Source organism: Pinus tabuliformis, chromosome J (assembly GCF_031772625.1).
Source record: "Pinus tabuliformis cultivar Carrire ecotype Pingquan chromosome J, CPIR1, whole genome shotgun sequence".
Lineage (NCBI taxonomy): Eukaryota > Viridiplantae > Streptophyta > Pinopsida > Pinales > Pinaceae > Pinus > Pinus tabuliformis.
The window spans coordinates 685,793,073-685,818,679 of record NC_142295.1 but is presented as its reverse complement, the minus strand read 5'-3'; the positions used below and the strand labels follow the sequence as shown (position 1 = coordinate 685,818,679).

The window sequence follows — 25,607 nt, the reverse complement described above, 5'->3', positions numbered from 1 at the left end:
TGAAGCATACCCAGGATAAGATGGAATCACCTGAGCAGTTGGTCTTTGCATACCGGCATAATGCATTTGATGCTGGTATGTTTGGTAAGGTTGGTGGACTTGACCATTGTAAAATGGTTGATTTTGACCGTTTTGAATGTACAGCTGCCCACTGTTCGCAAAGATATGCTGCTCAGATCCTTGGTATACTTGTTGGAATTGCGGTTTTTGGTACTGCACTAGCCATGGTTGTGAAGCCATGTGTTGTTGCGTGATACTAACCGTTTGACCAAGGTGAGGGGTAATTGTACCCGTTTGGACCTGTGTTGTCCCACTAGTCGGTGATTGTGGTTGAGTCGCAGGGTCAAGGGGCTATTGCATTACAACCTGAGAAACCTGAGGTTGGCATACAACAGGCAACGCTTGAACTTGCGACACCGTCACAATAGCTAGCGTAGTCAGGATGTTCGACATAGGTACGCATTGTTGCATCGAATACACAACTCTTGGTTGTTGAGGTAGTATAGGTACCCAACCACTTGAGGTAATTCCAGTATAACCTGAATGTTGTTGTGAACTCCCGTATGGATATCCTCCCGGAGGGGATAATGAAAGGGCATACTGCCCCCCATACGGTGGTAATCCAGAACTCAAGGGAATTGTTTGCCCTTGGGGACCGGAATGCCCAAATTGACCTCCAAAAGGATCAATTTGTTGAGACCCAACATAAGAGTTTCTGGATATTATTCCAGATGAAAAAACAGGAACGGACCATACTGTCGAAATAGCCCCTGAGTGGGCTCCTTCTAGCGGTTGAGAGCTAGTCGGGACGGATGGTATACCGGCGAACATTGTCGGAGTGATAGCAGGAAGTTCTGTCGTCGCTGTGTCAGATGACACAGTCCTAGATGTTGACGGTTGTTCAAACATTTGTAGTCTATCCAAAAGATTACCTAGCGATTCTACAGGAGCTTCCGCTGGTGGTAGACTAACTTCTGATGTCGAAGGATATAGAGTGATCCCGACTCCAAAGTGCGTTGGAGTACCTTTTTTCCCCTGGGAAAAAGTTGTAATTTCTATTAGAGATTAAGAAATTACATTTTGTATATGCCGAAGCATTCGAGTACAGGCAGCTGTGCCTACCATGATCAGTCTGTAGTACTATAAAAACAAAATTTAAACATGTTGTCTCCTCGCAGGGAGCTGTTCAATAGCTGTTCATTAACAGTGTTCAAAATAGGAGTCCATTGCTCTACGCAGAGAACCATATATAACAAAGTAAAGTGCAGTAAATATATAGAGTTATGTACATTTATAGACAAAAATAAGCAAGTGGAAAACTGTGGGTAGGATTTTATTGCCCGATGTCCATCTGATCATAAAAGGGTCTATGATAATGCTGGTAGTAAGACCCTTCAATCTCCTCCTGTATCAGCCAGTTGTCTCCTTATCTGTGCGTTGCCTCTTTGGAGAGTTGATCTGCAATGGTGTTTTGTTCCCTGTAGATATGACGACAAGAAAAAGATTCAAATGATGTAATCAGCCTCTTTGCCTCATCTAATATGTGCCTCAATGAAAATGCATGACAGTGTGATGCATTAGACAGCCAATTGCAAACAATTTTAAAGTCACCAAACAGTTGGAGATGTCTGCATTATTTTTGAATGGCATAGTGTATAAGGTGCTTGGCAGTACAGAGTTCAGCATAGTTGTTTGTGCCTCTGCCGAGGTTTATTTGAAGTTTAATGCAATGTGTTTCATTGAGATATAGGATTGCTCCTCCCCCACAGCCCGTCTCTTGTGCAGAACCGTCAAAAAATGCCCACGGTTTGGTTTTGTCAATGTCTAATTGTTTGATGATGAGAACAGGACCTGTGTGAGCTTCATCAGGAATCATGTTGAAATCTGCGATGGTGTGGAGTAGGATGGTAGGCCAGTGGGGGGCTCTGAGGTTAAAAATGGCCTGGTTCCGGGCAATCCAGATTGCCCAGCATACTAGAAGTGGAATATTGATGGCTTTTCCAGTGTGTTCTTGGTTACAGTTCACCCATGCCTCCATAATACTTTGACCATGCCAGGTTTTCAATTGCGGGAGTTGAGAGGAGAGGTCGCGCCAAAATTGTGAAGTAATACTGCAGTTCAGAAACAAGTGTAGGGTACTTTCTTCCTCCTGGTGATAGAGATGGCAGCAGAAGGGTCCATAGAAGGATCGTTTCATGAGATTGGTGCCCGTAGGTACTTTGTCAAAGATAATGTTCCACATGAGCAGTCGAGTTCGAGGAGCAGATCTGAGTTTCCATAGAGTCTTCCATGTGGGTTGGATAATATGAGGCTTATGTGACTCCATGAGCTTCAGGTAGCCAAGCTTCGGGGTGTATGCACCATGCTTTGAATATGCCCATATGATTTCATCGGGTCCGTCAATGAGTCTAATGTGCGCCTGTGTGAGTGTGTCCGTGTACTCAGCCCATTCCTCATGCCACTGTGCCGGTATATCTAAGGATTGAGCGCTGGTCCATGCTTGCTCGAGGAAGGTTGAGTTTGCCTGGTCACCAATATGCATGATGTGAGTGATACCTCTGCAATTAAGGTGTTCAATGAGGCCCTCTGATAGTCTGTGGGTGTTCCCACATCCAACCCACGGATCCAGACCTATACAGACTGCATTACCCGTCTTGATGCGCCAGGTAAGTTCTTCTCTCAATAATGGAAGTGTGCCAATGACAGCCTTCCATATGATGGAATTGTTGTGATTATTCCTCTGTTGACTGCACAACCAATCCAACACGTTCATAGGTCTAATGTATTTAGCATATGCTACTCTGGTCCAGAGACCTTCAGAGGTGAGGAGTTGCCATCCAAGTTTGGCAGCCAGAGCTCTTGAGAATAAGTCGAGTCTTTTGATGCCCCAACCCCCCCAGTGCTTGGGTTTTGCAATAGTGTCCCACTTCACCCAGGCAAAGATTCTGCCAGGCTGGTGGCCCTTCCATAAAAATTTGTTGCAAATGTGCTGTAATCTGTTGAGTATCCCCCTGGGAATCCATGTAAGAGCCATCCAGTATACTGGAGTGGCTTCGATCACCACTTTAATCAATATCAGTCTGCCTGCTCGAGAAAGGTATCGATGATACCAAACTTGAAGTCTCTTTTCTACCTTGGCAATAAGCCATAACCAATCAGCTATTCTGTACCAATTAGGTTTCAGCCTGAATCCAAGATATTTAATACCTTCTAATAAGGTCAAGTTGTTGAAAGGAAATCGCTGATTGGCATATGCAATTTCATTAATAGTGCATCCAAAGGTAGTAATGGTGGACTTTTGTACATTGATCTTCATACCAGTAGCGTGTTGAAAAAGAAGAAATGAGTTATGGAGAGTCGTGGCATCTCCAATGCTGCCATTCAGGAAGATAAGAATATCATCTACAAATAAAAGATGTGTGAGGAAGAGTTGGTCTGCGAGTTTGATACCAGATAACTGGTGTCTTTCTCGTGCAGATGATATAATTCTTCTCAATCCTTCCATTATGAATAAAAACAACAGAGGGGAGAGAGGACATCCCTGTCTGAGTCCTCTCTCTGATGTGAAGAAAGAGGATGCTTCTCCATTTAGCAAAACGCTATAGGATACATCAGTAATACAGCTCATGGTCCATTTGATGAAAACATAAGGGAAGCCCAGGTGAGTAAGCAGTAGCCGTAAGTATAGCCAGTTTGTTCTGTCAAAAGCCTTGGACAGATCCACCTTGAGAATCATTCCTTTTTGTTTTTTGATCTGCATAGTGTGCATGAGCTCTTGTGCAGTAGCAATGGCCTCATGGATCTGTCTGTGGTGCAGGAAAGCAAACTGTTCAGCAGATATATGATGCGACAGGATGGGCTTGAGACGATTGGCAATAGTCTTGGCAATAATCTTATAGAGGCAGTTGCAGAGTGATATAGGCCGGAAGTCATCAAATGTTTTAGGTGCATTTGATTTGGGGATAAGAGCTATGAATGTGGTTTTGATCGCTGAGGAGATATGACCTCTCCTTCTGCTGTCTTTGACTATATTCAGGAGATCCTCGCCCAAGAGATCAAAGAAAGCAAGATAAAATTCAATGGTCCATCCGTCAGGGCCAGGGCTCTTATCTTTTTTGAACCATTTCAGGGTAGCTTCTAATTCTGCCATCGTCACTTCTTTCTGCAATTCCTCGGCATCTTCTTGTTCAATGTATCTGGGAAAGAGCTCGGCTACCCTCATGACTTCCATGATGTTAGCTTCTGCAGGTGCCTTGTATATGCCTCTAAAGTGTTCTGTGGCCAATCTGGCTAGATTCCGCTGTGAGGAGACCGTGATCCCTTGATCATTCTTTAATTCCCAAATGGTGTTGATAACTTTGCGCCCATTGGCGAATTTGTGATAGAATTTAGTATTTGCATCTCCTTCAGTGAGCCATATAGCTCTACTTCGAAGTCTCCAGCTCTCTTCCCTTTCCTTCAGGATTTGAGTACGTTTGGCAATAAGGGAGGTGTAGTTCTCCTTGCTTTTAGGGGATGGGAAGGTCCCGTCTGATGTTTCCTCATACACAGCAATGACCCTTTCAGCTTCTTTAATAATCTGATCGTCCTGTAGGCACTTTTGGTGAGCCCAGGTTTTAGTGATCTGTTTAAGTTCTGTGAGTTTTCTAACGAATCCCACAGATATGTCCTCTCCTTCCCTGATGGCATTGGATTGCCAGTAATTATGCACCAACTGTATGTATGAAGGATCTTGTAACCATGAGGCATTGAATTTAAAGGGGCTCTTTATCTTTTGAGTTAAGTCTTCAGCTTCCAAGTAGATCGGCCGATGATCTGAAATGCCTCCCGTTCCAACCCACTGCCTAACTCTAGGGAGAGCGTTGACTAGGGGTTCCTTGATAAGGAATCTGTCCAGTCTTCTTGCCAGGCTTTGGTCCCCACTTCGATTGTTTGTCCATGTGAATTGTAGCTTGGCAGACGGTATATCTACCCAGTGATGATCCTCTAGGAGGCTGGAGATAGTATCAGTGAGGGAGTCCACCTGGGCTAAGTGCCCCCATGACTCACTATATCCAAGTGAGAAATTGAGATCCCCTCCAAGAATGATGTTATCAGCCTGGAACAGCTCAGATGCAAGTAATGAGCTCCAATAATTAGCACGGTCTGTGCATGGCCCATATACATTGATAATCCTGATGTCATTTACAGCTGAATGGGCACAGATGTCAAGGCCAATAAACCCTCTTCCACCAAATGTATTTTTGATCTCCGCGATTCTGTTATTTACCCCAATGGCCATACCCCCAGATCGACCAGATGCATCCAAAGCATGGAAGGTCCAGGAAGGGAGCCAGGCTGTAAGAGTATGGATGAGGGGTTCAGCTTGACAGAGGGTTTCTTGTAGAAGAATGAAGTCCACCTGAGAAGAAAGGAGCAATCTCCTAAGTGCTAGTTTTTTGGCGGAACTAGCAAACCCCCGACAGTTGAAGGAGAGAAACTTCATAGGGGAAGGGGGGCTGGGCCATTCCTCGCTCTAAGGGCCCGGAAAATAGTCTGCTGTCGCCCCTGGGCGACTTCTTCATCAGCGGTATGCCTAGCCATAGTAATGCGGGAGGGTCTGCCTCTGGAGTTCTTGAGGGACCTAGGCATACGGGTCAAATCGAAACCAACAGCATCAGGGCCTCTATCCTTCATGCGGGGGCGGAGGGAGTACCGAGGTGGAGACGGAGATGTATTGAGAGAGAGTGAGGCTAGAGTCGAAGTGATTCTGGATGGTGGTGCCACAGGTGAAGGAAGAGGAAGGGTGCAAGAGAGTGAGTGGCTGATGAGATTGTTCAGAGGGGGCGATGCAGGGGATGCCGAGGGAATTGATGAGATGATGGATGCAGATGCAGTGCAAAATGATGATATGCCTATTGACATGCATGAAGGAGCAGTAGATGGAGAAACGGAAATGTACTTACCCGATTGCTCCAAGTCCTCTCGATCAGGTGCCGGTTGACGGGGTGGTGAGGCCGAGGGCAGATCAGACAGATCCCCAGCATTTGTAGGTGCCCCATTAGTCTCCGGCTCTGCCACGATCTGAGGGTGATCCGACTCTTCTTCAGTCTGCGTAGGCTGAGACTCAGGGGGATTATTCTGCTGCTGTGGGATAGCTTCCTCAGTGCCATTCGGAACAGATTTCTTGAGGAGTGGGCAATCTCTGTAGAGATGGCCAACTTGGTGGCATCTGCGACATCTGTATGGTACTCCTTCGTAATCAATGATTTTTTTGCGTTCAGTATCCCTCCACTGTATAGTGATATATTCCAGTAGACCACCTCTTATGTCCAGATTGATGAGTAACCTGGCGTAGGCCATCATTCCTGTCTGCTGGAAGGATTTTTCGTATCCCATATATCCGCCGATGGCATTACCAATCCTTTTGAAGATGTCCTCAGACCAGTACTGGAGTGGAAGCCCGGGTAACCGAATCCATACCGGTCCAATGCCGATTTGCTCCGTCTCAGGGTCGAATAAGGGCGTCCATCTCTTCAGTAGCACCGGAGCTTGGTCAAAATGCCAATATGATGAAAGGACCCAGTTAGTATGGTCTGCACGCGCGAACCGTAGAGCAAACCATCCCCGCACGAAGGTCTGTACAAATGGGATATCCACCAAGTGTTGACCCCATACTTCTGCTGCCCATTGTTTCAAACGTGCAGCCGTGTAGTTCCGGCCCCTGATGCGACCGACCAGAACACGATCTGCAAAATCCATGGCCTCACCCCAGCGGATGTCTTCTTCCAGTCGGAGAAATACGTTCTCCTCCCGTGATTTGAAGCACTTGTATTTGTGCTTAGGGCCCCGGGGAGGGGGCTGTCGAAAGGGGTGTGCAGATGAAGGGGGGGTTACATGCTGCTGTGCTTGAAATCGAGGCAGATGGGAGGGGCCGGGAGGGTCAGAGGGCAAAGGAGGGCCTGTGAGAGGAGGGACCATGGTGAAACTGTCGGAAGAGTGCCTGATAGAGACAGGAAATCCGATGGAGGGTCCGGGAAGCGAGGGGTTTTGATAGTGTAAGGGTAATGAGCCCGTGACCAGAGGGAGCGACCCAGGGTTAGAGGAGATGCAGCTCGCTACAAACCCTAGGGTGGCAGGGGAGTGAGGAGGCGTGGAAAGAGCAGGCCAAGTCGGCGGGTCGTCCGGGAGGATAACCGGGGGGTGAGAATGCGGTTCACTAAACGGAAACGGCGGAAATTGAACAGGTAAATCCGAGTTGTACATACCTCCGGATGAATCCGCTGGGGTGCGCCAGATGGAGACCCCCTCCAATGGGTCCGCGGAATAATCGACGGCCTCAATGTCCTCCATTGCCAGCTGCTCCCAGTAACTGCAGACACCTCGGAACGGAGAAACAATCGGGGAAAACGACAGTAACGGTTGAGATGAGAAATGGTCCGTGAAGCTGAAGAGTCTCCGTCACAGGATGCGCCGTTAGTTGCGGGTCGGGGCTCAGACGTCCAAGAAGATACCAGCTTGCAATACTGCAGCTCGCGGTTAGGAGAAAACAGAAACAGGGTAGTCGGATGCGGCGTCGGTTGAAGCTCGTGACTGCAGAAAACCCTGAAGCCCTAACCGAAACCCTCTCTAACCCTAGTTCGCACGGACGCCATCTTCTCCGTGCGTTGGAGTACTTGTTTGAGGATATTCTACAATTTCTTCTATTGCAATCAGACCAGGTGGAAGGGGAAGACCGTCAGGTCCGTAAAATATTTCTGGTGCCGAAGAAGGTTTGAAATCAGCAGCGACAGATGTTTGAAGAGTAAGACTCTCTGAACCGGTTATAGATAGAACTGGTTCGGTAACACAAGTGTTTATTCTCAAACTAGGATCAGTATCACTGTCCTTCTGCGGCTGTTGAACTTCTTCTGTAGAGGTAGGGATTCCATAAATTTTTGGAGTAACCGGAGTCTCTGATGTCGTTGGAACACTTTTTCTAACTTTGATAGGACATTTGGAACTGGTTAAACGAGTTCGCTTTGTTCGTACTGGTTTCGATTCCGGAGACAAAGACGGTTGACTCGTAAGTCTCCGTGAACGACGGGGTTTCAATTGACTTTCTTCCACGATTGCGGATTACTCGATCAACTAAAATAAAGGGAAGGTATGTTTCCGAATTAAATGAATTTTAGACGCATTTGACACAACTTGTTTTTTCAGTTTTTAAGAGTCGAGAAAAAACAAAAGATGACTCTAGTCTCCTTCGATTTTTAATGAGCCTGAAGTGACAAGTGATCAGATGGACCTTTTCCGTTAAGGAGTCTGAAAAGGAACGAAAGGGACTGCTCTGGAGGTCTAGGTAGAGGGAGTACCAAACCAATCGCAAAACTGCAGAATACTTTTTACGGTACAGCAGTCAATCTCCCCGAATGCTGTGTTCAGTGCATTGCGATCAGTAGGGCGGCTGACACAGCTTCCTATGGATAAAGGATTTAAGCCTATAAGGGTCTCCCAAAATATACTTGACAGTACGTGGGAGCACAAGTCCGTACTGGCACTTATCGTCTCAAAGTGGAGGAATCACCCAACCATCAGTGAGGACAACAATTACCAGGCTTTACGACGCCGGAATATGTCTCTAGCCTAGACCTCTAAATGTTGTGCGTTAAGTTCCAAAGTGTTGTTAGATTCATTGAATTTATTTTAAGTTGATCTTTCTTATGAAGTTTTCCTTTTGGGTTCACCACGAGATGTAGATGTAATTCCTAAAATGCAATCTAAAGATGATAAACAAACTTTTATCTCTTTTCAGCAATGAAAATCCTAGCTACTAGGGGAAAAGAAAGACAATCTTTTCACAAAGAGAAAAGAGCACACTGTAAATGCGCTTTCCTAAATCAAGCCAAACAGACTGTCTATATGCAAATGCACATGCATGTATTTGTTTTTCACTTTCTTAGTATTGATGCTAAAAAGAAATTTGATGTACAAATCTGAATTTGCTTTCAAGCGACAAACACAAACAAGCTTCTTTTCGAAATCAAAAGATAGAGATGATTATGACACTTTATGATTTTGAAATAAATACTCATTTTGACACTAGAAAGTCACAAATTCAAACCAAAGGCAATAGTAAAAGCATAATCGACCATCAACAGCAATTAAACTTTCTCCTATGATCGAAATCGACACTTGCGACAGATCTAAATCAAAGGACGACAGTACGATTATTATACTTTTGCAATGGAAAACTATAAACGACTCAACAAACACACAAAAACATCTACAGTTCTTTTGTACAAATGAGGCGGAATATCAGTAAGGAAAAGGGGTTTGAAACAGTCATATACTGATCACAGGCTGCAAAATTCAGAGACAAAACTGGAAAGAATGAAGCAAAGAACCTCAGTTGCACAGGGCTAGGCTGATCAGCGCACCTGTTACAAAGAGAAACTGCATTGCAGCACAGGTTGCCCTTTTGGGAAGTGCGTTGAAATGCAGGATCTCTTCACAGTACCTGTGCTGGGGCAGAAATGAGAATTCTATCCAGGTTCTGGGTCACAGTTTGTAGTTTAGTCTTTGGTTTTTGGCCGAGTAAAAGCAATCAGTAATGCACAATCAGAGGTAGATCTAAGGAGGGTCTAAGAGCTATCACAAGGGAAATCAGATAGTCTATGAATCAGCTGTTCAAATCATAAACAGATCCAGTGAATGGATTGAAGCAGCAAATGTCTACTTTGCATTCGTTATGGCAAATGCAGTTCGATTGCTACTTATAAGTTTATGAAACAAACAACAAGAGATACACAAACAAACTAATTAGACAATCTCCCTAGCGGAGTCGCCATTTTGTTACCGGGAAAAGTGTCTATTTAGAACTGCTCTATCCCTCTAAGGTGTGACACCTGCCTTAGAAACAAACAGAGAAAACTACTTTTGTATTTCCTTTATGAACTATAAATAAAGAGGAATAGGAAGAACCAACCTGTGTCTTGCGCTAATCCTTTGATCCAATCCCTCTCCTCTTTGACAGTTTCCAGCTACCTGTTCCCTTGCTTGCCCAACTTCACCAAGTACCTATAAGATCACAGAAGAAGAAAACTATACAAAGACATGGATCTATATTCATAAATAACTTAGGATCAAATTTAAGTTAACCATACAAATGTAACAAGCATCAATGATACAAAAGCATGGAGGAGAAACTCAAATAGTTTTTATTGATATACAAGAAGATCCAGGAGGAGTTACAACCGATGATTCCTGACCCAGCATCAACCTCCCAACAAAGAAGCCCCTCTTCACCTCTAACAAAGCATAGATCACCCAATTCTCTGATATGTGTCTCAAAACCAACAACAATTCCTTACAATGTGCAAAATTCCAGCCTCTGGATCTCTAGGATGAGGGATCCATATATATATGTATGCAAGGAGGATGAGTCAGCTTGTGATTTGATTAGTGGCTTCTCTCTGTCAGTTCTTGCTTCCACTTGGAGACTGAAGGCCTCTTACTCATCCTTGGTCGAATTCAGTGAGGCAAGTGTCATAGGAGAAGATTCTGGAAGCTTCCATTGTCTCTCCACCTCGCGGAATGACACTGCCATTTGTCATTTCCCGCTCAACGCACCCTCATAGTGCATTTAGGTGCGTTGCAAGTGAGGAAGTCCATTCCTCCTACTTCATTAGGTCTAGGAAGCCCTGGCAGCCACAGCCACCAAGTATGCCTCAAGTTTTTTATTTTAATCCATGGAATAATGTATATAATGCACAACCATTTCCATGGAAATATTCCTCACCTCCTCTAGCTCAGTTTTCCTCACCATGGAACCAATGGTCTCCCTCTCCACCTTTTCAATACCCTCCATCTCAACCATATTCTTGGGCCAAAAATTGGAGATGAAATTATTTAGGTCCAACCCCTTTTGCATTACCAATGCAACAGCAATTAGAGCTACGACCTCTCTCAACACTTATTGCTACACCTCCCATACGACCACAATTACCTATACAACCTAATCTTAACCCAAATAATAAGGCAGCCCAGGCTTTAGAAGCTCTCGCTTCCTTCCAAACATATTACACCACTCTCGTTGAATGTAATGAAATCCATCTACGATAGGAAAAAGTAGTAAAAACCTCTCCTATCATCACTAAGGAAGAATGTGAATCTCCTAAAGGTGATCCTATGGACTCTCACGGGACTACTACTACATATGTAACAGCTAACCCAAATTATGTTGGTACATTTGTATCAGCTGACCCAATTGTTACAATAACTAGGGACCCCCAATATCCGCAAAGATTATCATAAAATAGGATGACTTCACAGCCTGACTCCGATTTTCCCAAGAGTTGAAAAATATACATGTCAAGATTCCCCTCCTACAAGCTATCAAGGACGATCCCATCTATGTGAAAATAGTAAGGGACCTGTGTGTTAAAAAACCTAGAAGAAAGCCTAAAGACCCTGTCACTATCCATGTGATGGGGAAATTATCAGAATTAATGACTTGTCAGTCTCTATTGACTAATTATAATGATTTAGGGAATCCTGCAGTTACTGTTTACATTGATGAGACTTCCATCCCAAATACACTAATTGATTTAGGGGTAGCAATTAACGTAATGACTAAAGAAGTCTTTACCATCCTAGGTTTGCACAAGATGGGACAAACACCTACTATACTTGAAATAGTAGACAGGTTCCGTGTTAAGACAGAAGGGGTATTAGAAGATGTAGTTATTACAGTGGATTCCTGGAGATATCCATCATATTTTCTTATCTTGCAACCCAAATCAAATTTAGGGGTGCATCCCTTGATCCTCGGAAGACCTTGGTTGGCCACTGCAAATGCATTTATAGGTTTTCGGTCAGGCTGTATGACAATTTCAAATGGACAAGCTACGAAAAACCTTAGCCTTTATCCCCCTGCAAAACCAAGTAGGGAGTTGGTAAACCCCTTGTGGGATGAGTTCGAACCCGAATCAGTTAACTCCCAACCACTTCTTATCCTCGATAAAGCCCAGTACTTTAAGGATGAGATAAAAGACGATATTATAAATGGTTTTATAAGTAATCATCTTTATGTAACTTCTATTGAGAACTTGACGGAGGAAGACACTTTGGAGGATTTGAGCTTTGAACTTATGAAGACCACTCCAAATATCAAGAGTAGCCGAGTTGAAATAGAACCAGGTAAACATCTGAATGTTAATCTGAACCTAACTCTGGAACAAAACAAAATGTTGTTATAGCTGTTACATAAGTATAAAAAGGCATTTGTGTGGGATTACACAGATATGAAAGGAATTCATCCTATCATGTGCACCCACCATATCTATTTAAAAGAGGGTTGTAGTCTAGTTAGACAGCCACAACGACGTATGAACCCAACACTTAAGGAGGTAGTCAAGGAAGAATTACAAAAACTCCTAAATGATAACTTCATTTATCCAATTTCTGATAGTCAATGGGTATCCCCACTTGTCATTGTCCCTAAAAAGAATGGAAAGTGGAGAGTTTGTGTAGACTATAGAGAACTTAACAAGGCCACCCAAAAGGACCATTTCCCTTTTCCATTCATAGATCAAGTCCTCGACACCTTGTCTGGAAAGAAATTATTTTCATTTCTAGATGGGTTTAGTGGTTACAATCAGATACAGATTGCCCTAGAAGATCAGGATAAAACCACCTTTACTTGCCCTTAGGGAACCTTTGCATACAGAGTTCTTCCTTTTGGACCCTGTAATGCGTCAGCAAATTTCCAATGGGCAATATTGGGGATATTCTCAGATCTATTAAGTGATTGTTTAGAAATATTCATGGATGAATTTACACCTTATGGCGATGTTTTTGAAACATCATTAGTTAATCTTTAAAAAGTACTATAACGATGTGTACAAACTAATGTTGCTTTAAGTATATATAAATGTCACATGATGATTAATGAAGGAATTGTGTTGGGACATTTTATCCCTACTGATAGAATTAAAGTAGACCCTGTTAATACAGAGATAATTTTGAAAATTTGAGTTCCCAAAATGCAAAATGAGGTACATAGTTTTTTGGGACATGCAAGGTATTATAAACAATTTATAGAATTTTTTTTTAAGAATTGCATCCCCTTTATTTTCTCTTCTTATTAAAGATATGGAATTTGTTTTGACATGGAAATGAGAGCAAGCCTTTACAGAATTGAAAAAGTGTGTATCAACAGCGCCTGTTTTACGAGAACCAAACTGGATTTTGTCATTTCATATAGCCATCGATGCATCTGATACTATTGTGGGAGTTGTGTTGGGTCGGCTAGAGGACAGAAAACCATATGATATGTACTACATAAGAAATAATTTGAATCCAACTAAACTGAATTACAAAGTGACAGAAAAGGAATTTCTTGTAATAGTACATTCCATCAACAAATTTCGACACTAAATTACAGGATATCAAGTGTTTATGCATACTGACCACTCTGCCATTAGTTTTCTAATGAATAAACCAATCACTAATGGTAGGATTACGTGTTGGTTATTGTTGTTACAGGAATTTGACATAACAATCCTAGATAAACCTGGGAAAGATAATGTAGTGGTTGATTTTCTTTCTAGGCTAATTGTTGATAATGAATGTATGCCTATTGAATATTCTTTTCCCGATAAATATCTCTTTTCTATTTCAACTCGCTCACCATGGTATGCAGAAATAGCTAATTATCTTGCTGCAGGAATACTCCCACAACACCTATCCTCACACAAGAAGAGAAGATTTGTTCAACAAAGTGCAAGATACTATTGGATCGAAGGAAACCTCTATCACACTGGGTCAAATCATCAAATCAGGTTCTGTGTGAGGGAGGATGAAATATTTTATATCCTTAAATATTGTCATAAAGAACCTTATGGGGGGCACTTTGCAGATAAAAGGACAGGGTATAAGGTGCTTTCAACAGGGTACTATTGGCCTAATATATTCCAAGGCACAAAGAAATTTGTGAAAGGATGTGACAGTTGTCAAATAATGGGTCAATTGCTCCAATGAGATGAGATGTCGTTACACCCTCAAATAGTTTTAGAGTCATTTGAGACGTGGGCCTTAGATTTTGTAGGGCCAATTAATCCTCCATCTTAGCAAAACTCCTACATCCTGGTTTGCACAGATTATGTCACAAAGTGGGGTGAAGCGAAGGCACTAACCAGAGCTACAGAACATGTTTTTTTAGACTTCTTATTTGAAGACATTTTTGTTCACTTTGGGGTTCCTCAAGAAATAGTGATAGACAAAGGGTCGCAATTCACATCTCACTTTTTCCAGAAGCTATTTGCGAAATAAAAAATCTATCATAGGATTACTTCACCTTATCATCCACGGGAAAATGGCCAAGTGGAAAGCACCAATAAGGTTATTGAGGGAATTATTTCCAAGATTGTGGCCAGCCACCAGAGAAATTGGGTTAATAAACTACCAAAATCGTTGTGGGAATAAAGGACTACATGGAGGAACACTATGGGATTCTAACCATATGAATTAGTGTATGGTAAAAATCATTTATTTCCCATAGATTTAGAAATAAAGACACTGAGAACAGCTTTACAAGTGAATCTAGATTTGCCTAAGGCACAAAAACAATGGTTAAATAAGCTAAATGAGCTTAATGAGAAGAGGTTGGTTTCCATTCAGCAAATAAATATCATCTAATAACAGAGGGCTAAGTGGCATGAAAAATTCATCAAAAATAAGGTGTTTCAGAAAGGAGATTGGGCTCTATTATATGATTCGTGATTCAAGGATTTCAAGGGGAAGCTCTACACCAAATGGTTAGGTCCTTATGAATTTGATATGGTCTTTGACAATTGGACTGTGAGTTTAGTCACCATCGACAATGCTAGGACACCATTACTTTCTAATGGGCATCGTCTTCGGTTATATCATAAACCAACTTCAAAGGATTCATTTGTTAACATTGTCTCGGAATCTGATCTTCAAATTATAAGATCAGGGGAAATTTCTCCTATGCTGCCAAATTTTTAATCCTCCATAAGTGTAAGAGTTGAAAACCAACTCTGTTGGTGGCTAACACACCAAAATAATAATTATATATATATATATATATAATAAAAATATTTCTATGAAAACCTCTTCTAAAGGCACAAGAAGATAATGGTAACAGTTGAAAACCATTATGTTGCAGTTGTTACACAATTTTTTTTCCCTGTAACAACATCATCTATTTCATACATGTTATCTTATGTTGTTACATGCTTAAGTCTTTTCATTCTTTCTTTAAAAGCTTTTAAAAGTATTGTAAATAAGAGTTCTGCTGTAAAGAGTAGAATTATCGATTACATATGTTGTTACACATGTAACAGCTAACAATATGCAGCAACAAATCGGGCACAGTCATCTTCCTTAATAAATGATATCACCAGGATGTTGTTATCGGAATAGAGGACCTAATCAGCATGTTGTTTCTAGAATCAATCACATCACCAATACTTTTCCACCACATCATCGTCAGTGAGTCATTCAAAAGGTATATTTCTTTTCTTTATTTAACGATTATGGCAATTAATATGATGTTCCATCTGACGGTCGAGAATGGTCATCACATTAAAATTCAGGGGAGGGTGAATCATTTCATAATCTGTAATTTAAATCAAACATTAAAGTGACAGACCTTGTAATCATTGGCAAATCCTACAATCATTATCATCTTTTTATGTCAAGCATGCTATAGGTTTAAATCGCATTTAAAACACATCTTCACAACCCAAAATTAATAATGATACCATAACGCATATCGTACGGTCCCCTGATCTGACTTCACTATTTTACTGCCCTGCTTTTACTACCCTAATATCTATGCCAACGAAGCACTGTATCTTCATTTCACATAATTCTCAGAAGAGTAAGAAGAAAAAGCACAAAGGGTGTTGTCTAAAGCAGATATGGGAGGAGCAACAATCAGCCATGAGCCCAATTCCATAGAAGCATTGGAGAATTTCCCAGAGGCATGCCAGATTATTAAAGAGGCAGGGTGGTTCGAATGACTCAAAGGGTCAGAAGAAACTATTGCCATGGATTTTTCCAAGAACTTGAATAGGAATCAGATGGAGGTTATGGGGTTGAAGTTATAATTCACTGAAGAAGTAATTTCCAAAGTATCAACATTACAATATGAAGGAAAAAGGTGGTTTATCCGGAAAATCAATGATCCTTCTCTCAAGGTGGAATTTATGCAAGGGGAGGAACAATTGGAGAAGAAGGGAAGGGGAATTGACCAATTGTCGCTTCCTTAGCCATGGGGAGATGTTGCCTTATACATTATCAAATACATTAATTGTGGAAGGACGGGCAACAATAGTGTTTAAATATCATTTCCCATTGTTAAATCGTCTCCGACACAGGCAATTGGTTAACCTTACATATTTCCTGTTGGAGAACCTGAAGCATATGTCTGCCGCTGTGAAGGTTGTTGCACATCCAAAAACTTATGTCACGAATCATGACCTTATAGAATTAATCATAATGGATGCCCTAGAATTCCAAGGACAGAGCTGGGAAGAGTTTATGAGAAAAAAGTTGAGGACTTCATACTAGAAGAAAGTTGAAACCCCCGGTGACGCTCCAAAAGAAGCTAGGGTTAATGAAGAGAAAGGGAAATACTCTGGAAGCAAAATCAAGAAAAGATCACTGGAAAATCCAATAGGTGGTACGATACCTAAGAAGAGGGTCAGAATCAGCACCCAGCCAAAGCCCCCACCTCCATCTAGAAAGAAGTCAAGCAAGCATAAGGACGTAGGGGAGAAAAAAGAAGAAGAACATGCCCATCCTGAAGAGGTTCCTTTATCAGGTAAGGACGAGACCCAAACCCTACTACATAAAATTGAAGAATTAGAAAAACAAAATAAATAATTAAGGCAAAAATCAGAGGATAGTAATGTAGAAACAAGGGTCCAGGTTTTGGATACATTGGCAGAGTTTGTTGATAAGATGAGAGCATAAACTACACCAGGTTCTATAATTTTAGTACGTGCTAAGATTTTAGAGACAACTGGGTATAAAGTTTGTGCTCCAAGTACCATCTCGATAGGAACCCAAACTGAGTCCTGGGAAGGTGATACACAAGAACACATTGACGACATTGTTGATACACAAGAGCCAACAGCTGAAACAAAGCATGCTAGGGTGATCGACCTCGAAGCCAAAATACAAGAACCTGTTGACGATATTGTTGTTACACAAGAACCAGTAGTTGAGGTAGACGTCCCTTAGGAAGAAGAAGTGGGAGTTGATTCACAGAAACTGTTGATGAAGCTTTTGTTACACAAGAACCAGTAGTCGAAGCAGACTAGCTCAAATCTCAAGATGTTGTTACACCCCTATTGATGTTTCATGTGAGAGAACACGAGATCCCGAAGCAGGATGGTGTTTAGAAAACTTTTGTTGATATTGGAATTACATAATTAGAAGCAACTAGCACTCTCTTTGCAAAAGGGAGTGATCTCATTGGAGGATCATCGAAAATTTGTAAATACTCTCAAAGAACAGTGGGCTAAGAGGAAGTTGACAGAAGAGTGGACAAGATGGGAAAGGAAGAAAACTGAGAAGAAAAAGCAGGAATGATTACAGCAGTTACATCAGGAAATTCTGAACTTAACAGATGATAAAAATAAATTGTACGGACTCCCTTGAACCCGTTGGGGTGTAGAAGGCCTTACCCATCCTATCCAATCTTTCTTTGGGAAAATTTTATTTGTTTAAGTTAAAACTTGTCTATGAGAATAAATCATAGCTAGGTAATTCTACCCAGACTATTTTAGATGTTTTTTGTGCATGTGATTTTGATGAGAAAAGCTTACTTTGTGAGATTTTTCTACATAATATGATTTATGAATATGCTATTCTACATATGGTTGTACACATTTTCTCCTACATGGGGGACTTGTAGTTGCATGCCTTTATCTCTTTCATGAGAAATCAAGTAGAATGGCATTTGGCCATGAAGTCATCTGACACCAATGAATAGAAGGCAGCCTTGTGGATAAGAGCAGAACCATGTATGGCTACTAAATTAAGGCGTGAATTTAGGAATTTTATGAGTACCCCTGATATAAGTGAACAATCAGCCATCTACGGGAGAATTATTATCAAGTTTTGCCTCAACCTCTTTACACAGCTGAAGAGTCGAGCATTGATTGGATGCCTTAAACGTACATAGGCTAGTAGTGCAAGTCTGCAAGAGTGTGACCCTTTTGGGTTTCCTAATTTTGTGGTTGTTGTTACACGGGTTCCAGAATATGCCAGGATTATGAATTCAATGGGATCCTTCTAGATAGGGCTTAGATTTAAGTATCCCTTGATTTGGCTTCCAGTTGAAGAATACCAACCCCATTACCGATTGTGCGATTATGAAGATTAATCACGGTAGCATCATTGATGGCTAATCAGGGTTACAGACTAGTTGATGAAGATATTGTTGGTGTTTATAACTTGAGAGATTTACAACAATGATACAAAAGCAGGACCTGAAGATTCTACATGAGGACATGCAGTTGCTTCAGTTGGGGGGAGATGTTGGGTACAGTTTTTAAGCATATCTTAGACATCTGCTTCCCCATTTTTTTATCATTCTCTCTCTATAAACCTATGAACTTAATGTCCCAATTACAATTTTACCTAGTTATAAGAGTAATCCTTTCTCAACATATTATTTTTCCATCTTTCGCTAAATATCGAATGAAGTGATGCCTTTTTTAGATGGCTAACCAAGGTAATTGTGGGAGAAGTTTTCTGGTTATTTTTCTTTCAGGTGTTGCTTACGACTAAGGAATAAGGATGAGAAGCTACTGCTGTCACTTGCTGTTACACTTCAAGGATTTGATGTTACAGTCCGGAGTTTTGTTGTTACATCTCCAGTTGTTGTTACACCGCAACAGCCAAAGACCGTGGTTGTTGTCTTCAAAGACAGCTCTCAAGAATCATGAATTATCTATGGACAGTCAAAGGATCTCAGCGGTTATGATTGTGGAGATTATGTAATTTGAATTGTTCTTTTATTAGAAAATTGTTTGTAACGCTTTCTAATTTTCTCTTAATATCGATCCACATGAGAATTGTGAGATTCTCATGACTGATATGTTCCCTAATCTTCAGGGCTTGTAAACTTTATAAAAAGGTTCGGTTCCATGAAAAGGGAATGACAACACAGGAACAACATCGACATTTTGATCTTGTAATTCCAGACATTTTTAATACAAAACACTTATCATGATGTTCATACAAATATCGTGTTGAGTTTTTAACTATTTCCATTTCATCCCTACACCCTGCTAGGGAGGAAGGGCCCTCCTCTTTAGCAGGGATTGTAGTATGATTCAATAATGTTGTTGTATGAATTGTAGTACTGATGCACTTCTATTTTTAGATTCATTATATGTTGTTACACAGGATTGGTTAGAACTATACTATTTAATTAGCTAATACAATTTTACTAATGATGTGTGGCGTGCCTATTCTTTGAGAAAAACATGAAGTGTGATGAGTGAATTTCATTCCTGTAGAATGTCTTTTTAATTTCTGCATGAGTGCTTTAAGTTCTGCAATTGTGTTCAACGACATTTTCTTTCATTTATTTCCCTGGTTGTTATGTATCAGCACAGATAGTGCAAACACCTTTGAAATAAACAGACCTAACCTAGTTGACAATTAAATGCTTGTGGTTCAATCAAATTAAATAGTGATTAAACTAGCACAACACTGATCGAATACAAATTCACTAGCTTGTCATACATGGCCTTGGAAGTATTCAAATTTGCAACAAATGGAACAAGAGAATCTTTAATGGATTCCATTGTGATCCTTTGTGCCCTTACTTCCCCTTTCTTGTATTTTTCTATTTCTTGTGTCTTATTTTTTAGGTTTAGTAAAATCCCTAGTAACATAAAACATTGCTTCTTGTTTTGTCAGTATTAAGTTAATTCTTTTCTTCCATGCTAGATAGTTTGATGCCCCAATGAGCTTGTTGTTCTCTTTGCAGAAAGAACCTATATGACTTGAAGATTCGGGCATAATGTAATATTATGTTACTTACTTGATGTACAATTTTTTCCCTTGATGATGTCTCCAACCTTCTTTATTCTTTCAAGACCTTTGGAGAGTTCTTGATGATGTCTTTTAAAGATTTTCCCTAGGATTCCTCCACAAACAACTTCCAATATTGATACCTTACGAATAGACTTCCTTTTTGTGATATCAACACCCTCATTGAAAGATTGATGTAGTCTTGATCTTCTTCAATGTAGAAACCCTAGATTAGAAGGGTCTTCTACCAACGAGCCTTAAACCAAATCCCTTTAAGAGACAATTTTGTGTTCGTCTTCTTTCAAGCTTCGAGAGCTTCCTATCTTTTGATCAACAATCCTTTCTAGTGTCCTTTTCAGCTTCCTTCCTTGTTCACCTTAGCTTTTATTCCATGTTAGGAAATGTAAAGAGACAACTATTATATCTTATTTTCCTTTAACATTGATACTCCTTGTGAATCTTTTGTTATCTTATTTACTTCCTTAGTTAGATCTTTCATCAAACAATATCAAGAACAATACCAATAACAAAAGAGGACATAGATATAGGCTCTCAGCCGAGGCAAAACCCCTCCAAGGCGAAAAACTTAAAACACTTATCTTCTTAGAATCTACTTCAAATGTGATACAAATACCCAATCCCTAGACCAAGTCCTTCTCCCAGTAGCAAGTCGACCCTTTCTCAAGTCCTTCCTTGTTCTGCACGAAACTGTTACACCTTGCAACTTCAACCTACTAGCTATAACATTTCTACTCGACCTAGAACTTTGACCCTGCAATTTAGGTCTTGCAGCTTGTAAGGAAACCCTAGATCAACCTCCTCTTGGGATCTTCCTAAATCAAAATAGCCCCTCCTAAGTTCAACGAGGTCTAGATCAAGAATACTTCCTTCTAGGTACAGGATTTTTCACTTCATCCTCCTGCAACTCAGACTTGCAACTTTGGCCTTTTCCTGCAGCCCAAAAACCCTAAAATTTCACATGTGTGAGAGAGATAGAGAGCAGAAACAATAGATTTCATCCTTCCAGAGTCTCCTTGACTTTCACTCTTCTTCTTCTTGCTTCCCAACTACAGGTTAAACTCTTTCTTAATAGATTGAACTTGTGAGTGACTATGTCTCAAATGAAGTCAAGCTACTCCTTTATATATCCTTCTCAAGAGGTATAATTCCATCCTTTATTTTTACTTGATGATCCCAGGGCCGACTTGTAATTTTGGAGATTCCGGGACTATCTAGACTAAAAAATAACTCCTTTTACAATCACAAATTACCTACAAGGGTCTTATAAACATGATGTTGACTCCAATGACTCATAACAATAAATCCTAAGACCTAACAAACCCTAGAAGCATGAAGAACATGATTTTACCTAGAATACCGCCAATAATGAGCATGAAACCCATGCTTAATAATAATAATTTTCTTTCGTCTTTTATTGTTTGTTACATAAGATACATATTGAAATGAGTACAACAACTATGAAGACTGAAACTGGTTACATTTCTCAACGCCCTGCTTTGTTCTTCATCGTTCCTACTTTTCTCCTCTCTCTCCTTATTTTGTTGTTCCATCAAAGCCTTTTACCTCCACTTAGCCTTGGCAATTATCCTCCATCTTTCTAATCCTTTGAGCAACATCTTCCTCACACTTCTTTTGTTATTCTTATTCATTTTTGTCTTGAAGATCTTGCTCTTGAAGTGACTTGTTCTATTCCTCTTCGATAGCCTTGAGATCTACCTCTTATTTTAGTATAATTTCCTCTACTCTTTTGGCCTCTTTGGCTTCCCTTCCAAATTCTAATCCTCTTTGAATTTCTTCCACCTACTTGTGTATGGATTTAGATTTAAAAATAGTGAGACAAGGATTTTTTTCCTCTCCAACACTTCATCCCAACTTTATGCATCTTCATTAAACATATATTCTTCCCACTTCTCATGACTACATCGATAATGGTAAAAGACATGTTCAACGTGTTTGATCACCAACCCTTGGGATCTTGTCTCTTAATTCTACCAATATCAAACCTATATTTTAAGTAGATAACAACTTCTTGTTTTGCATTCTTAGTATCTTTAACAAAATATTATCCAAGCTGAAAGCCATGAGTGAAAAAACTCTTATTATCATTGGTTAAGAATGCATTAAATCCCTTAAGAATGGTTTGGTAATATATTTCTAGAACAACCGACCTATTTGGAACATATTTGGGCAAAATATGGGTTGGAGCAGTAACATCAAATATCATGAAAAATGTGAGTTTCTCTTCAACGTATCAATTCCCTAGGCAGAAAATAATATTCTTAGCATGCTTATATATTCTTGAACACTGTTGATTAAATAATAATAGAATATAGACTAGCCAAAAAGAAATCACGAATCGTGGAGTAAGAGACTTGTACTTTTTCCCCATAGGATATTAAAATAAACATGAACATGAGCCTCTATATTTCATTATTACTTAAACATTTTTACGAAATGGGAAAATTATAGATCTAAGGATAAGATGGTGCAAAAATAATGCACTCAAATTAAAAATGTGTCTAAAATGACAGTATGTGCTCAAGTTCTGCAAAAAATGTTTTATATGTGCTTCAACCAAAGAGAAAAAAATGGAAATCCCTAAAGTATAAGTATTCATACTATAAAAATAAAATGTCTCAAGTAACTAACTAGATTCTCCAATTGTGTATAGAGGTAGGGCTTCCAATCACTCTCAATGAATGGTGATGAAGTCCACCAAAGAGCGAGTGAAGGTATGAAAGAGTCATTGATACTGAAGGGCATTGTCGACATCTCACTGTTATACTCCTATAGTTATAGGTGTCATATATCATGATTGACTAGTTGAGTTCTATAATATGTTCATCCTTTCCTTGCTGTAAAGGTTTCCATATTATGAAAAAATCAAAAAAATTAAAAAATGTAAAGAGGGTATACCCTAAAAGAAAAATCAAAGGGTGGAAAAAATAAATGGTCAAAAGAAAAAATGAAAAAAAATGAACCCCAAATAAAAAGACCAAGAAAGTGTGCAAGTCCAAATGCCACTACTATTTCATTTTCTGTAAATAAAGCATCATGTACAGCTTGTTGAAACTTTTTTCACAATTGATGAATGGCCAAACAGCTTAATCTTGGCCAGTTCATGTTTGAATTTCCTGTTTTAGAGTTAGAGAATAAAGTCTGTCCAAACTGTTTAATCTTGGCAGGTAAGTAGATAGGTAGAGAAGCAAAGGAGCTCAACTATTTAATCTGAGCCCTTGGAAGAAATAAGGGCAGACTTAGGTAGGCTTACCATGAAAAGAAAAGAAAAAATTGATGAGGGTTTACCAATCCAAGTGCACCCAAAAGAAAGAAGAAAAAATGTTAGGCAAAGTAGGCTGGGTAAGTAGTTGAAGTTGCGGAATGAGACTTGTGATTGATTTTGTCTCTCAAAGTGTTAATTTTACCTCTATCACAAGTACCTTGGCAGATATTTCTCTTGGAGCAGCTCAAGTGAGGCATGGCTAACTCCCCTCGTGTTTTTCACCAAAACATTTACTAATTTCCCTCAGAGATATTAAGATCTACTTAATGTCCCTCTTGAAACACTCCATCTCATTTCATAAATTTCCTAAGTGAAAATCTGTTTTTACTTAGGAGAATATCCATATTTCCTATATAAAATCATTTTTCCTCTAAGCCTAAGTTTCTTAACATTAAACTTAGCGCTTGCTTTCAATCATATTCATATTAACAAACTAACTATCTATTATATAAATCCCTTATAATTGTCCCCTTTCCCGTATTATATTAATATATAAAAACCCCAAAAAAATTATTATTCCCGTCCCCGGCTAAACTATAGCCATATATCGTTGTTTTAAATGGAGTTGAAGGTTTATCTCAAAACTTTTAATAACCGTTCCCTGCGCACATTCAAAGGGATAATTAACCACCCGAGTTAATTATAACCACACTGTTATAGACATTTTTGTGCCTTACAGCTATAAGCATGAAATGTCCATAATCTTAGGGATCCAAAGTCCCTAAACATGTTGTTCCTACCCCTAGAGGAACAAAGCTAACAAACCACAGCAATTCACAGAACTTCTCCACCAGAAACTGCTCAAAAACAAGTCAATTCAAGATCAATTCAGTGGCTCCACTAGCTGTCTACGCTGAAATGCAAAGTCTGCACTGGCTACCTGCACTGCAACGCAGGTAGAAGCACTACTAGGGTGCGCTGAGCGGGAATTGACAAATGGCAAGTTCATTCAACGAGGTGTCAAGACCCTGGAAGCTTCCAGAATCTTCCTCAATGACACTTGCCTCAGTGAATTCGACTAGTGATGAGTAAGAGGTTCTCAACCTCCAAGTGGAAGCAAGAACCTCCAAGTGGAAACAAGAACTGACAGAGGGAGAGGACACTAGTCAGATCTCAAGCTGACTCATCCTCTCTCCAAACATCTATATATGGATCTCTCATCCATGAGATCCAGGAGGCTGGAATTTTGTTATTGCAAAGAATTGCTGTTGGTTTGAGACTGGAATCATTGGGTGCTTAATGCTTTGAAGGGAGGTGAAGATAGGAATTCCATTTGCTGGGAAGGAGATGCTGGATTGGAGCCCTCTTGGTTGTGTCTCCTCCTGAACCTTGTTATTCATCAATAAAGCTATCTTGGTTTCTCCTATATACTGATGTATCTTTGATGTATGATTGCATTAGTATGTTTAGTTTATTTCTAATCCTGAACTAGTTATGAATATGAATCTATGTCTTTGTGTAGTGTTCTCTTCTTGTGATCTTGCAGAGACCTGTTGAAGCTGGGCGAGCGAGAAGGCAAGTAGTTGGGAACTCTCAAAGAGAAGAGAAACCGGATCAAGGGACAAACGGAAGACACCGGTTAGTTCATCCATCTCTCTTCATTCTTAATTCATAAAGGAAGAATACTAGAATAGTTGTTTCTGTTTGTTGCTAAGGCACTGTCATACCTTAGGTGGATAGGATCGTCCTGCATAGGCATTTTTCCCCACAACAAATTGGTGACTCCACTGGGGAGATCTGTTTAGTAATTTTATTTGTGTCTCTATCATTGTTTGTTTCATAGACTCAACAGCAACAATCGAACTGCATTTGCTATTCTCTGATGCAAAGTAGACAGCTGCTGCTTTGATCCAATCACTGGATTTGTCTATGATCTGAAAAATGGACTCACAAATGATTTGGTGATCCTTTGTGATAGATCTTAGTCCTCCCTCAAAGCATCCCTTTGATTGTACCTTTCTTGTGGCTTTTATTTAGCCTGAAACCGTAGATTAATCAGCAAACTGTGACCCAGAACCCAGTGAGGAACTCTCGTTTCTCCTTCAGCGCAGACTCTGTGAAGAGGTTCTGCATTTCAATGCAGGTCCCGTGAAGGCTACCTGCACTAAATGTCAAAACCTCTGTGTTGAGGGTGCGTTGATCCAGTTAGGCCTTGTGCAGCTGGGGTTCTCTACTCTGTTTTGCCTTGTTTTGATCTCTGATTTTTGCAGCCTGTAACCAGCATAGGTACCTGTCTGATAACTCCTTTTCTCTGCTTAAA

At 40.3% G+C, this 25,607-nt stretch overlaps 1 protein-coding gene across 1 annotated transcript; it reads right to left on the bottom strand.

Annotated features, from left to right (window-relative positions):
* Window positions 1-1,633: 1,633 nt before the first annotated feature.
* Window positions 1,634-5,281, bottom strand: LOC149228682 (uncharacterized). The gene is made up of 2 exons (XM_089380838.1): window positions 4,122-5,281; window positions 1,634-3,374 (listed from the first exon to the last, which is right to left on the bottom strand). The coding sequence occupies exons 1-2, from the start codon at window positions 5,279-5,281 to the stop codon at window positions 1,634-1,636; spliced, it is 2,901 nt and encodes a 966-aa protein (XP_089236964.1).
* Window positions 5,282-25,607: the final 20,326 nt, after the last annotated feature.

Coding starts and splice junctions, on each gene's coding strand:
- LOC149228682 (XM_089380838.1), bottom strand. CDS start 5,281: ATGGCCATTGGGGTAAATAACAGAATCGCGGAGATCAAAAATACATTT. Junction 3,375..4,121: donor TTAGAAGCTACCCTGAAATG/GTTCAAAAAAGA, acceptor CCTGAATGGCAG/CATTGGAGATGCCACGACTC.